The following is a 15,268-nucleotide window of genomic DNA, read 5'->3' on the forward strand; positions in this document are numbered from 1 at the left end:
CAGGCACAATCGTGATTCCAAGATCCATTACACTTCCTAGTTCTTGAGACATGCTCAGAGTGCTAGATAGGAAGTGTAATTGAGCTTGAAATCATGATCAAGATAATCACAGAATTACATTTTGTTCTCAAAACCAACTGTATCGCTTCAGAAGATATTGATTAAACCACTGAAGTCTTCTGGGTTATGTTTATGTTGTCTTTATCTCCTTTTTGGAGCTTTTGGAGTTTTGGTCACCAGTCACTTGCATTATATGGACCTACAGTGCTTAAATATTCTTCTAAAAATGTTAGTTTGTGTTCTGCATAAGAAAGAAAGTCATACACATCTGGGATGGCATGAGGGTGAGTACACGATGAAATAATTTTTGGGTGAATTAACCCTTTAGTCTCTTTTGTATTGAGACAAGATTTTCATTAAAATTAAGCATCAGGGATAAGAAACCATTCAAGGAATGAAAACAAAATATGAATGAATTTTTTTGCAGAATGTGACTGAAAATGGCAACAAGGTCCCTGTCAAGGTCTGTAGTAGTTTCTCATGCCAATTTTGTGAAAAATCACTCAGCATCTTTGGGGTTTTGATTTCAGAAGAATAGACTTTATTATACAATAAAGCCGAGTTGCCTACGGTGGAACCACAGTACCAACAACAATAACAACAACAACAACAACAACAACAACAACAACTGAACCATCTCTGATTTGGTTTTACTTAAATACACCTCCTCAAACAAGGTGGGGCTTACATGCATTATCTATCATGCTCTTCATTGACTCTGGTCTTACCATATTAAGAAGTAACAGAAAGTCCTTTGGAAGAGATCAATTCTCCCCCCTAAGTAATGCTATTTATGTTTCTGCACACACAGTCAAATTGTCAAACATATGTGAGCACACATTCATCACGTCACAGGCCTTTACATAGAGTAAACTGCATGTTTGCCCCTCAGACATAACTGTGGTATAAATCAATAATGTTTACATTGATTACTCCTGATTACCTTGATAAAAAATATACTACATATTCCCTCCTCTGTGACTTTCTATAGTCACAAATTAACATATTTAAGCATGTACGTGCTCCTGGTTTGGTCTTGTTTTTGGTTGTCACATTTATGTAGAGTGTATCAACAAAATATTCTTCCTAATTTTAAGAGGTCTTGCTTGTAGTGTAGATGTCTTCAACCCAGATGCTTTGCGCATCGTAGAGGATCACCCTTTGGGGAGAGGTTAACCAGCACTTACACCCAGGGTGTATTCATTGAAGGAATCAATTTTCTCCCAAGTTGGTCTTTCTGTCCATTCAGGGTAGTTGCCATTGCCTTGGGCCATTCACATCAATCAAAGTCATCTGCTTTACTGTTGCTTGAATCCAAAATTATTTTACCAATGATCACACACAACAGAATCTTATTCCTTCCACAATGTTATTATCCAGATATTATATTAATTTTAGTTAATTGTGCACCCCATTATTTTGGCAATCAGGCCATGTTAATTTTTAGTCACCACCATATATTCTTTTCCATTCTTCATTATTATTAAAATGTACATGAGTTCAATAAAAGCATAAACAAAAATAATTTTCCAATCGTAATTCTTCATCATGCAAACAGTCCCAGGTTTGCTTAATACTTCTTTAATAATTTAGGCACTTCTTTGTATGTAATGGTTCTCAAAGCTTTACCTCCAAAATCAATCTATAATTGGTCTTCTACACAGGGTGTGATCCCTGATAACACAGTGATAGAATGCTTGTTATTCATCGCTGTGATAAAATATTTTAATAAAGCGGTTATTAAGACACAGTTGGGTTGAGTGGAACTCACAACTTCTGGCAGGTTTCTTCTAGACCTCCCTTTTGATGCTTCTTTCCTAAAAGCATCCATCCACTTCCTTAAACCCAGTTCACCCTTCTTGGGCATGTTTCCAGGGCGGTGGCGCCCTGTCTTAGGCAGCTCTCATTTTGCAAATGGAGAGTCTTTACCCGTCATTGGGTCATCACCTCTTGCCACTGGAGAGTTTTACCCATCATTGGGTCATCATCTCTTGTCTCTGGTCTCGGTACCGCTCAGTCCTATTATGCAATCTTTAATAATCTGGTATCAGCAAACAGCTATTTTCCCTTGCTTCAGGGAGCATCACCTGAGAACCATCACAGCCAATGGAGCCATCTACAACTGCTCAAACATTGAGACAGTCCAAAACATGGTTAAATTCACAAAGCATTATTCAAAGTTCAACAATCTATTGAAATTGTCCAAATGAAAAGTAAAATGCAACAATTGAACTCATCTACAGTTCACTAATTTCTTTTCAAGTTGTTATGTTTTCTCCTTTGGCAAAGGTCACAAAAGACCTTGTCTCTTGGTGAAGACTGACCATCAGAACAAATCAAAATACAGGGTCGCCTCTGTCAAGCTTCTAAGATGCTTAATTTAAATCATCACTTTAATTTAATAATTTCTGGGTAGTTTTAGAACCTACATTTATTCTTCCAGATGTACATTCAACCAAATCTCTTATCGTTAGTATGAACACTTCCCTTCAAATTGCCCTCTGAAAATAACAAATCTTTAATCATGATGAGGAAAGCTGTTTGAACCTTTCCTTCATATTACTGTATCTAACATTATTGTCAAATCACATCATTTTCCATATAAAAGAAAACAAAATCAAAAGAAAATAAAACAATTTAGTGATATGGTTTTAGCCCACTTAAAAACTTAAACTGAGAGCGAGAGGGAAAGAATTTGAGGGAGAGATTGCACTCCTTCACACTGTTGTTACAGTTATTCCCTTTTTTTTTTCTTAGAAAATCACAATAACACCTTTATGTAATTCTACACCAGTGAGAATAGTGATAAATGTAATATTCAAATGAAATAATATTCAAATATATTTCATTATATTATCTGCTTTCAACCTTTCCATTTTAAACCATCTTCAAGAAAACTTCTAGAATTTCTACTTCTCTTATCCCTTCCTTCCTCGCGCAATAAAAATAATGCGCATTTGTATTCAGACCATTGAGAAATTTAAGTTTTCATTTTAAATCAATAAACTCTCTTATGATTACTTTCTCCCTTTTTTTACTCTTTCTCAGGAGAAGGAATTTTCATTATGTCAAATAAACCAACATAAATCACCGTTTTAAATTAACAGAAAATAAATTAAAGATTTTAAACAAAATAAAATAGTAAAGTGGCACGATGGAAGGTCAGACAAATATCTTGTGTTTTGCAATAAAGCCGAGTTGCCTACGGTGGAACCACAGTACCAACAACAACAACAACAACAACAACAACAACAACAACAACTGAACCATCTCTGATTTGGTTTTACTTAAATACACCTCCTCAAACAAGGTGGGGCTTACATGCATTATCTATCATGCTCTTCATTGACTCTGGTCTTACCATATTAAGAAGTAACAGAAAGTCCTTTGGAAGAGATCAGTTCTCCCCCCTAAGTAATGCTATTTATGTTTCTGCACACACAGTCAAATTGTCAAACATATGTGAGCACACATTCATCACGTCACAGGCCTTTACATAGAGTAAACTGCATGTTTGCCCCTCAGACATAACTGTGGTATAAATCAATAATGTTTTCATTGATTACTCCTGATTAACTTGATAAAAAATATACTACAGGTCCCGTTCTGGAGTGAAAATGTTATTTTTAAATGCTGGCAAGCAGTTAATAATATTATTATTTTATTTGGATCATTATTTTATCCAGTTAATAACATTAATATTTTGTTTGGATAATTATTTCATGAAACCTAAGACCAAAGTCTGTATCACTGTAAGTTTTCAGAATTACACCACTTCCCGTTGCCTGAAAAAATTAGGTCATTCTCATTGTAGTTGAACATGATAAGCACGTGCTTTGATTATAAAGAAAAACGCCGTATCACACAGTTCTTTGCCTAATTGCATGTTGTGGATGTAGCCTTCTCTGACATGCTGAAGACCTTTTTAGCAACTACTATACATACTGTATAATTACTAAATATACATGCATTGTTTTTTTGTTTTTTATCCCCCTTTCTCCCCAATTTAGAATGCCCAATTCCCACTACTTAGTAGGTCCTCGTGGTGGCGCGGTTACTCACCTCAATCTGGGTGGTGGAGGACAAGTCTCAGTTGCCTCCGCTTCTGAGACAGTGAATCTGCGTATCTTATCATGTGGCGTTGGCACCACAGAGACTCACAGCATGTGGAGACTCATGCTACTCTCCGCGATCCACTCACAATTTACCACACGTCCCATTGAGAGCGAGAACCACTTATCCGACCACGAGGAGGTTACCCCATGTGACTCTACCCTCCCTAGCAACTAGGCCAATTTGGTTGCTAAGGAGACCTGGCTGGAGTCACTCAGCACACCCTGTATTCGAACTTGCGACTTCAGGGGTGATAGTCAGCATCAGTACTCGCTGAGCAACCCTTGTGCCCTCATGAAAGACGGTAAGTACACAGCCTTGTACCTTTGTCTTTATGTCTGATTTTCAAATACTTTTTGCCTCAAAACAAAGCTTGTGATTATATGATTCACCTCTGAGCTGGTTGTTTTGGTTCTTGGCTAACAACTCTTTTATGAAGGATTTTGTTAAAAGTCTTTGGAAGAAATTAATGTTGAAAATACTTCCAGAACCCAGACTGCTGAAAACGTGGACGGGCAATGTTCCCAGGGATTAAAATCAACAATACCCATGGATTCTAATGTTAAGTTACATAAATTGGCTTTCTCAAATGTTGTATATTACATACAAAAAGACTGGTTTTATATTTATTACATGAAGTCTGGCAATCCGATTAATAATATAATAACAAAAAATAAATAAATGCAATATAACCAATAATAACCTCACTTTGCCTTGCTAGAAAAACAAGCCTTTTATTTAACAGAAACTGTCGGATGAAATTCTTAACTGAGCTGTTTAATTTCCCCCGGGTCTGATTTTAAGTGATGGCAGAAAACAGGCTAATCATAACTGATTAAGGAAAAGCTCTCCAGGGATTTACTTCAAGATGTCTAAACAAAGACTTATTTTCAGAAAGAGTTGTCATGAAATCTAATTGACCTAACCAGCAGGAGACCAATAAGCATCACTAACGGGTTAAGAAGAGAAGAGAGTTTTTGAGTGGCTACATCATCCAAATATGTTATTTCCTTTGGAAGTCCCTGTTATGAAATGATTTGTAAACTGGCTTAGAGCCACTGAGTACTGCTGTGTCGTATAAAAGCACTGGAGGGTGATACAATTATTGTGCATTTGCAGCAGCTATGAAGATGAATGGTCAAAGATTGATGATTTGATACGCCCCAGTTCTCACAGCCCTGTGAAGAGTAGATTGATGGACTTCCCGTTTGTCTCTTTTACATCACAACCTTGTATCCTTAAAAATATTCACTTAGTACATATTCTGAATGATAAATAATGAACCATTAAGGTTGAAGGTTATAAAATAATATCGCTCTTAGGTGTCATTTGAAAAGTTTTTAATTTGTATTTTTTTATATAGGATATAAATTGTCATTTAGTATTTTTTTTAAAGTATCTATATTTTAGTTGAAATTATTTCTATTTACGTTCTTCATAGATAGTTGGTAATTGGGTGGTAATCTCAAGAAACCTGTTAAGAACGTGCTGACAAAAAAGACTATTGCTCTTAATTTTTATTTAGCAAATCTTAACGGTAAAGCAAAATCTACTTACTAGAGTGAGTGAGAAAACTTTACTTAAACATTTAAGTAAATTCAGCTACTTTTACTTTACAAAAATGATATACATGGTTCTTAAACTTAAATGTTCCTTAAAAAACTGTTACTACATTCGGAAGCCTCACGCAGAGAAACGTAATGCATGCTATGTAGTCTCTGAGTCAACATCACCCTGCATTACTGGCGACAGGATCGAGATCCAGCACTCAGATCTCAACACTTGCACAAAACACGATGATGGTGACAATCAACAGATAATTTTGTTTGATCATGAATGGAACATTTTGAGTAGAAAACTTAAGACTGCACAAAATAAGACATTATCAAACGTAACAACAAAATTAACAATAAAATGGAATGAAGGATCTTGCAAACAGTGAAACCATGCAATCTCATTAATTATTCATTATGTATCCAGTGCATGCTGGGAAGACCATCTTCGAAAAAGTTAAGTTAAATTTGCTTATTTTATTTATCAGTTTCTACTATTCTACTTTAGGATTATTAAATGATGACATGGTAAAAATAACAATCAATCATAAATCATATTTACTTAATAGCTAGATCATTAGATTTGACATGTTTGAATGTAGATCTTACCTAACATTTTCAAGTTAACATTTAAACTAACTTATTCAATGTAGAAAGTACTTTTTCTGCTATATTTACATCACAACAAAATAATTTTTCAGTATTCCCAGGTCCATTTCAACCCAATCAAAAGACAATACATTTTTTATTTTTGCAACACAATAAAGAATATTTAGAGACATTAAGATGTTTTTTTTGTGTGACATTATTGATGAATATTAAACACAAAATATACCCAAAATTATCATTACTGCAATGTGTCCAGATATTGTTTTAGTTTTGTTTGTAAATCCCATCATTCTTAATGGTGATTCTCATAAGATTCTCAATAATATCATTGTATGTATTACATTAACAAATACTGTAAATCAGCATAAATTAAAGGCAGTTTGACAAATACTACCTTTATATATATATATACACGCTGTATATATACCAATGAGCCAAAACATTATGATCACTCACAGGTGAAGCGAATAACATTGATTATCTCCTAACAAGGCCACATTTCAAGGTCTGGGTAGATTAGATGGTAAGCGAACAATCAGTTCTCATAGTCAACATGTTGAATGCAGGAGAAATGGGCAGGAGTAAGGACCTGAGCGACTTTGACAAGGGCCAAATTGTAATGACCAGATGACTGGGTCAGAATATCTCTGAAACGGCAAGGCTTGTGGGGTGCTCCCAGTCAGCAGTGTTGAGCATCTACTGACAGTGGTCCGAGGAGGGACGAACCACAAACCGGCGACAGGGTGTTGGGCGGCCAAGGCTCATAGATGCACGAGGGCAATAACGGCTATCCCGTCTGGTCCGAACTGACAGAAGGTCTACTGTGGCACAAGTCACAGAAAATGTTAATGATGTAACGGGAAAAATGTGTCACAATACACAGAGGATTGCACCCTGCTGCGTATGGGGCTGCGTAGTAGCAGACCAATTAGAGTGCCCATAATGTCACCTGTCACCGTTTAAAGCACCTACAATTGGCACGTGAGCATGGAAACTGGAACTTGGAGCAGTGGAAGAAAGTCAACTTGTCCAATAAGTCCTTTTACATCACATGGATGGCTATGTATGTGTGCACTGTTTATCTGGGGAAGTGATGGCACCAGGATGTCCTCTGGAAAGACATCAAGTCGGTGGAGGGAGTGTGATGCTCTGGGCAATGTTCTGCTGAGAAACCCTTGGTCCGGCCATTCATGTGGACTTCAATTTGACACGTGCCACCTACCTAAACATTGTTGCAGACCAGGTACACCCTTTAATGGCAATGGTATTCCCAGATGGCAGTGGCCTCTTTCAGAAGGATAATGCACCCATACTGCACACATTGTTCTGGAATGTTTTGAGGTACATGATGAAGATTTCAAGGTGTTTGGCCACCGAATTCTGCAGATCTCAATCTGATTGAGCATCTGTGGGATGTGCTGTACCAAGAAGTCCGATCCAAAAGGCTCCACCTTGCAACTTGCAGGACTTGAAGGATCTGCTGCTAATGTCTTGGTACCAAATACCACAGGACACCTTCAGGGGTCTTGTAGAGTCATGCCTCGGTGGGTCGACACTGTTCTGGTGGCACATGGAGGACCAACAGCATATTAGGCAGGTGGTCATAATGTTTTGGCTTATCACTGTAGATTTATATAGATATCTTAATGGTCTGAAAAATAGGATATATTTTTTTATGTTATTTTTAGCACAGTATAATGTATTATTTGCTTCACATTTGGGGGGAAATATGACCTTGACATATTCTTTTTTTTTTAACTTTGAGATTCACCCTTTTAGTGAAAATGTCTACTGATTCTTCATGGAATGTAATTATATTATTGCAACAACAGTATATAAATTTGACCAAATGAATGTGCTGTTTTGTGACAGCTTAAGGGAACATTTGGTTTAGCTGTCTAATGAGTACACTCATTTAAATACATATTATCTTAAATCTCAAGAGCCCTTTTAATGTTGAACCTCATGTATTTTGTAATAACTTGACAATCGTTTTCCCTTTGGGCACTTTATCTGCTGATGTTTTTGCAAACAGCCAATTACTTGATCATTAAGAATGCTCAATGAATTAAGTGTTAACAACACTTAATTCATTTTTCATGTTTGAAATTCACATTCAAATATTCATGATGATTTTTGTTTACTCATTTAGCAAATGCTTTCTGATGGTTCATAATGTTACTTTGTTGAATTCCTCCTCTCTTTAATATATCTTGCAACAAAATCTAAACTCTTGAGGGCTTTTTGATTTGTCATCTTGCACCCCAAAGCTCTGTTTATGTGATGTTCGGCTTTTAATGTTTGACGCTGTGAGAGTGAAGATCCAGGCAAATAAAGACCACTTCTAGATATATAAGTGTATGGTGGTGGTGTAGTGGGCTAAAGCACATAACTGTATATCAGAAGGTTGCTGGTTCAATCCCCACAGCCACCACCATTGTGTCCTTGAGCAAGGCACTTAACTCCAGGTTGCTCTGGAGGGATTGTCCCTGTAATATGTGCTCTGTAAGTCGCTTTCAATAAAAGTGTCTGCCAAATGCATGAATGTAAATGTAAACATAAATGGAACTTTAAAGGAATACTTCCCCCAAAAATAAATAAAAATCTGTAATTATTTCCTCACTCTCATGTAGGTCAAACCCCATATGATGTTTTTTCTTTTTTTCTCTTTCCTCATATGGGTTTAAGATGACATGTGAAGAAATTTTGGGGTGAAATATTCCTTTACAAAGGGAATAGACCCAAAAACGTTTGGGTTATTTGACAGGCTTTGTATTTACCTACACTCTTTGAACAGCAGTCAGTGTTGAGCAGAACTGTGAACAGGGACTATTTCTAGTTCTAAGAGAAATCAGCAAGGTTACAACCACACTGACATATGAATTGCTTCTTGGGTAGACAATAGTGCCCAACTTTGTGCTGACAGTGAAATATGATGGGATAATGCTTATGTGATATGTAAACAAAGACCAAACCAGAAGATGGTGCTAACTTCTTAAGATCAAGCAGCAGATGACTCGACTCTCAGAGTGGTTATTAAAATGTCTTTAAAACAGTGTTTTAGGCTGATGTGAAACTCCATATGACATAAAACATGCTCTATGTTTTGCATTTTCATTACTTTAATGACAGCACTCCAACTCAGACGGTCATCACAAAACCTTAAGTGTTCTTCAAGCAATTATTCAAACACCACACAGAAAAGGGTTTCAAAATATACCTGTACCAGATATTTATGTACTGCTTCTTTAGATATGAGACAAAACATCTTCCACATCTTATTTAACAGAGACGATCAATAATAACAAATGGTATTTCCACTCTTACTCAATATTCCATGTTGAAATATTTATTAAACATAATAATTATGTATATCTTTAAAATAAATATTACTAACGTGTCTGGACAGCAGGAAGATGTTAACATAATATATCTCTAAATACAGGCCTACATCTTTTATAAGGTTTCACAGCTTTGTGGTTTACTGTGTTATATGGTTATTTTGTCAACACCGTCAGATTCAAGAGCTGACAGTTCATTTGAAACCATACTGTATTCTTAATTCATTCTTCATTGAAGTTGAATACTAGATTTATCCATAGATATAATAAATATTTGACATGATAGTACATTATTTTTCTATCTGAATGAATTGACAGATTTTGATTGAAACGCAAGAAAACAAAACACACATTTTGTGACCAAATCAAGCTGTTGCACCAAAACATACTGTAGGTGAATACCTTTGTCTGACGAATCAGTGAATGACATCATTCATATCAATTGTGTGTGTTTTTATTTATTCTTTTCACTGTTAAAATAACTAATTGACCATTAATTTCTTCCAATGCATTTAAATGTTTCAACATGTGTTAACTAATGTATAATTACACTGTATTAATTGCAGTCCACAAATGTTGCTGTATTTATTCACATCTCTATCCAGTTTTACAGTAACATACTGCAGATGCCTTACACACATTGGGTTGATTGCATGCGTCCCATTCTCAAGCACATCGCGAAATAATGAGAGTGGCGCTGTCCGTGGTGCTGAAGATAAAACATGCGGTATATCTCCAGAACAACGCATGCTATAACGAATAAATAAAGAAAGAATACATTTAATAAAATATACACACCTGACTCTGGCGTTTGAATTCATTCTGGACGACGCTTATAACTGGAATATGAAGCATTGACGAGATAAATTCCAACTTTAACAAATCGTCCTTGTTTTGTGGGAAGGCAATGATTGCTGAAACTCCTTGGACAATTACAGTGTGGCAAACACTTTGCAGAAACGAAACAGGATCCGCCATGGCAGGTGTAGATGATGAGGAAAATGAGAAAGCAGGTAATTCTCCAAGTCCTGCTTCCACAGCCATGACTATCTCAAGGGTCAGGTTATACGGTAAAAGCCCCACCACTCGATTGAGAGTCTCCGTAGCGAGAATAACGGAGTCTCTAGGTAGAAACACAGTCTCCACATCCACTTGTTTGAGTATCGTTTTTCTTTTGGATGCCCTATGAGAGTTACTCGCTGAGCTTTTAGTCCTAATACCCATCCAGTCATGTTCAGGTCCACTTTGTATAGTCATATCCCACTCTTCATCTCTGCCTGCATCCCAGTCCAGGTCTCTACCCCTGAAGGAACTCTGCTTAAAAACTCGCGGTTGAAGGTGCAGAGCCCCTACTCGCACCGTATGTCCGATCCTTTTCAGAATCTGACATGGTTGTGGATGCGCCAGAGATGCTGGAGCAAGAGGGATAATCATCAAAACGCTTGGCGCTAGTAAAGCGAGCCACACCAACCTGCCTAGTGCACCCCACATCGAAGAGCCCGTCATAACTCCAAAAAACCTTCTGATGAGCTCTGAAAACGACGGGATCCGTGTCCACCTGCGCGCCTGGTGGTCCCTAGCCAGCGCTGAATAGATGATGGATCACCGGGAAATCTCCTAGACGCAGCAAAGTTGCGCTCCTCTCCAACAGGCTTCTGGGGGATCGCCAGCAGTGCACATGCCCAACGCGAGTCAATACACTCGGTGTTCATCTCAAAAGCTTTTATGGATACAATATTCCCCGTATGGAATAATTAAGGTTTAAACCAAACGTGTTTTTTTACGCAAAAAGCGCTTCTATTCTTCAGATTAATGTAAGAGAACTCTAAGCATCTTGAAAATAATAGTTCGATTTTCCATTTTTCTTAATTTTCGGATGTGAATCTGATTTCCATCCTGTATTTCATCACAACAAAAATCACGATTGAGTAGAAATGCAGATCATTTACGAGCAAATTGTATCAAAAAATAAATGAGCGGTTAAGTGCTTTTCAAACATTCTAGGTTAAACATGTTGCGCAGATAAATTGTTGCGCTAAACTCCAAGACCGTCGCTGGAATAGTGCAGATAATTGCACCGGCTGTGCTTCATGCATTAAACCCCTTGCACTGCCGCACTGACACTTCTGCATCGAAAGACATCAGCCATGGATTCTGTATATGCAAAATTGATGGATTTGGAAAGGGAATTTTGACCAAATTAATAATCATATCCATATATACTGTACATTATGTTCAAATAAAATATTATATAAAAAATGTAATTGACTAACAGCACTAATATATATTAGTAACCTAGAATATATATATATATATATATATATGATATATTATATATATGATATATATATCATGACTATCATACTATATAATATAGTATATATAGTAATCTAGGTCAATGATCGAACATTCTTAAAGGAATTCTTTAATTCATATTATTTCTCTTATAATTGAATATATATTTATATATATGCTGTCAGTCAATTATTTTTTTTTAATCGTGATTAATAGCATATTTTTTGTAGTTAATTTCAGATTTTGAAAGTGCTGAAACTTGACACTATATATTTATTTCCATCTTAGATAAGAAAAGAAAACAATATGTACCAATGTAATGCTTTATTAACATTTTCCAAAAAAAGCCTCCCACAATTTCTTCAGAATTGGGCGAGGAAAACATTGTTTTTGCTTTTAAACTCTGCCCCCATAAATAAAATTATCTCAACTCAAATAGAACATAGAAATGCACTAAAATATCACCAATTGAAGTAGCATTAAACATTCTAAGTGGATGTTTGAATAACTGAAAGAACTAGTCACCACATAGGCTTCATTTTCATTGTAATGTACATTTAAATCTCATAAACTCTCTACCTCCAAATTATTAATCTACTGAAAGACTGTGACTATCCGCTTTCCTACAGCAGTCATGAAGCTGCATTCATGATAAAGTTGATAATCTTCTAACAAGTGTGAACGTCTGGGTAATTTAGATGGTAAGCGAACAATCAGTTCTATCGGGAAGACACGCAGGCTTGAGTGAGGTTTAAGATGCCATTTATTTGATGAATGTAAACAGCAAAGTAATGTCTCTCTTTGGCGTAGTCTGGCGGTCTGAGGGAGTTGTACTCAGAACCATCATATCCTGCCAGATATAGGAGGCAGGGGTGAGGATCCTACCCCCGTGCAGGATGGGACTCAACTGGGGGTGATGGGGTGGTGGAGGTTGCCGGTTATTACACTGAAACAGCAATATGATAGATTGTGAGCAGACTTATAAAGCAATGGCTTACATGCGATTGGCTAGGAGTTACCCAGCTAATGATGTGATGATGTACAGCTGCTAGTCTTCCCGCTAGAACTGCGCTGCGCTTCCATTTCGTAGTCAACATGTTGAATGCAGGAGAAGTGGGCAGGAGTAAAGACCTGAGCGACTTTGACAAGGGTCAAATTATTATGACCAGACAACTGGGTCAGAGCATCTCTGAAATGGCAAGGCTTGTGGGGTGCTCCCGGTCAGCAGTGGTGAGTGCATTCTGATAGTGGTCCGAGGAGGGAAAAACCACAAACCAATGACAGGGTGTTGGGCACCCAAGGCACATCGATACCCAAGGGCAACGGAGGCTATCCTGTCTGGTCCAAACCGACAGAAGGTCTACTGTGGCTCAAGTCACAGAAAAGTTTTATGATGGTTACGGGAGGAATGTGTGACAACACACAGTGCATCGCACCCTGCTGCATATGGGACTTTGTAGCTGCAGACCGGTCAGAGTGGCCATGATGACCCATGTCAAAAGTGCCTACAACGGGCATGTGAGCATTGGAAATGGACTTAGAAGGAGTGGAAGAAGGTCGCAAGATCTAATGAGTCCCGTTTTCTTTAGCATCAAGTGGAAGGTCGTGTACGTGTGCGCTGTTCACCGTTCATGTGTACATCACTTTGACACGTGCCACCTACCTAAATATCATTGCAGACCAGGTACACCCCTTCATGGCAATGGTATTCTCTGATGGCAGTGGCCTCTTTCAAAAGGATAATGCACCCTGCCACACTGCACACATTGTTTGGGAATGGTTTGAGGAACAAGATGAAGAGTTCAAGGTGTTGCCCTGGCTTCCAAATTCCCCAGATCTCAATCCGATGGAGCATCTGTGGGATGTGCTAGACCAACAAGTTCGATCCACGGCGACTCCACCAACTTATAGGACTTAAAGGATCTGTCTTGTGCCAGATACCACAGGACACCTTCAGGGATTTTGTAGAGTCCATGCTTCGGTGGTTTGGTGCTGTTTTGGTGACATGCAGAGGACAAAAAGCATATTAGGCAGGTGGTCATAATGTTTTGGCTCACCAGTGTACACTTACCTAAAGGATTATTAGGAACACCATACTAATACTGTGTATGACCCCCTTTCGCCTTCAGAACTGCCTTAATTCTACGTGGCATTGATTCAACAAGGTGCTGAAAGCATTCTTTAGAAATGTTGGCCCATATTGATAGGATAGCATCTTGCAGTTGATGGAGATTTGTGGGATGCACATCCAGGGCACGAAGCTCCCGTTCCACCACATCCCAAAGATGCTCTATTGGGTTGAGATCTGGTGACTGTGGGGGCCATTTTAGTACAGTGAACTCATTGTCATGTTCAAGAAACCAATTTGAAATGATTCGAGCTTTGTGACATGGTGCATTATCCTGCTGGAAGTAGCCATCAGAGGATGGGTACATGGTGGCCATAAAGGGATGGACATGGTCAGAAACAATGCTCAGGTAGGCCGTGGCCTAATTGGCACTACGGGGCCTAAAGTGTGCCAAGAAAACATCCCCCACACCATTACACCACCACCACCAGTCTGCACAGTGGTAACAAGGCATGATGGATCCATGTTCTCATTCTGTTTACGCCAAATTCTGACTCTACCATCTGAATGTCTCAACAGAAATCGAGACTCATCAGACCAGGCAACATTTTTCCAGTCTTCAGCTGTCCAATTTTGGTGAGCTCTTGCAAATTGTAGCCTCTTTTTCCTATTTGTAGTGGAGATGAGTGGTACCCGGTGGGGTCTTCTGCTGTTGTAGCCCATCCGCCTCAAGGTTGTGCGTGTTGTGGCTTCACAAATGCTTTGCTGCATACCTCGGTTGTAACGAGTGGTTATTTCAGGCAAAGTTGCTCTTCTATCAGCTTGAAACTGCCGCATACTGGATGTTTTTCCCTTTTCACACCATTCTTTGTAAACCCTAGAAATGGTTGTGCATGAAAATCCCAGTAACTGAGCAGATTGTGAAATACTCAGACCGGCCCGTCTGGCACCAACAACCATGCCACACTCAAAATTGCTTAAATCACCTTTCTTTCCCATTCTGACATTCAGTTTGGAGTTCAGGAGATTGTCTTGACCAGGACCACACCCCTAAATGCATTGAAGCAACTGCCATGTGATTGGTTGATTAGATAATTGCATTAATGAGAAATTGAACAGGTGTTCCTAATAATCCTTTAGGTGAGTGTATATACAGTGTATATATACAGTATAGTTATACAGTATAGTTGACTCTTGCATCCCATATATATATGGGATGCAAGAGTCAA

General features: G+C 38.0%; 1 protein-coding gene across 1 annotated transcript in view; it reads right to left on the bottom strand.

Moving 5' to 3' along the window:
- The window catches only part of grin3a (glutamate receptor, ionotropic, N-methyl-D-aspartate 3A), a 35,544-nt gene extending 24,362 nt beyond the window's left edge, over window positions 1–11,182 (bottom strand). Inside the window, exon 1 of the mRNA XM_052117304.1 lies at window positions 10,475–11,182. Coding sequence (XP_051973264.1) covers window positions 10,475–11,182 — 708 coding nt within the window. The remainder of the gene's footprint in view (window positions 1–10,474) is intronic.
- Between the last annotated feature and the right edge of the window lie 4,086 nt (window positions 11,183–15,268).

Source organism: Xyrauchen texanus, chromosome 44 (genome assembly GCF_025860055.1).
Source record: "Xyrauchen texanus isolate HMW12.3.18 chromosome 44, RBS_HiC_50CHRs, whole genome shotgun sequence".
Taxonomy (NCBI): Eukaryota; Metazoa; Chordata; class Actinopteri; order Cypriniformes; family Catostomidae; genus Xyrauchen; species Xyrauchen texanus.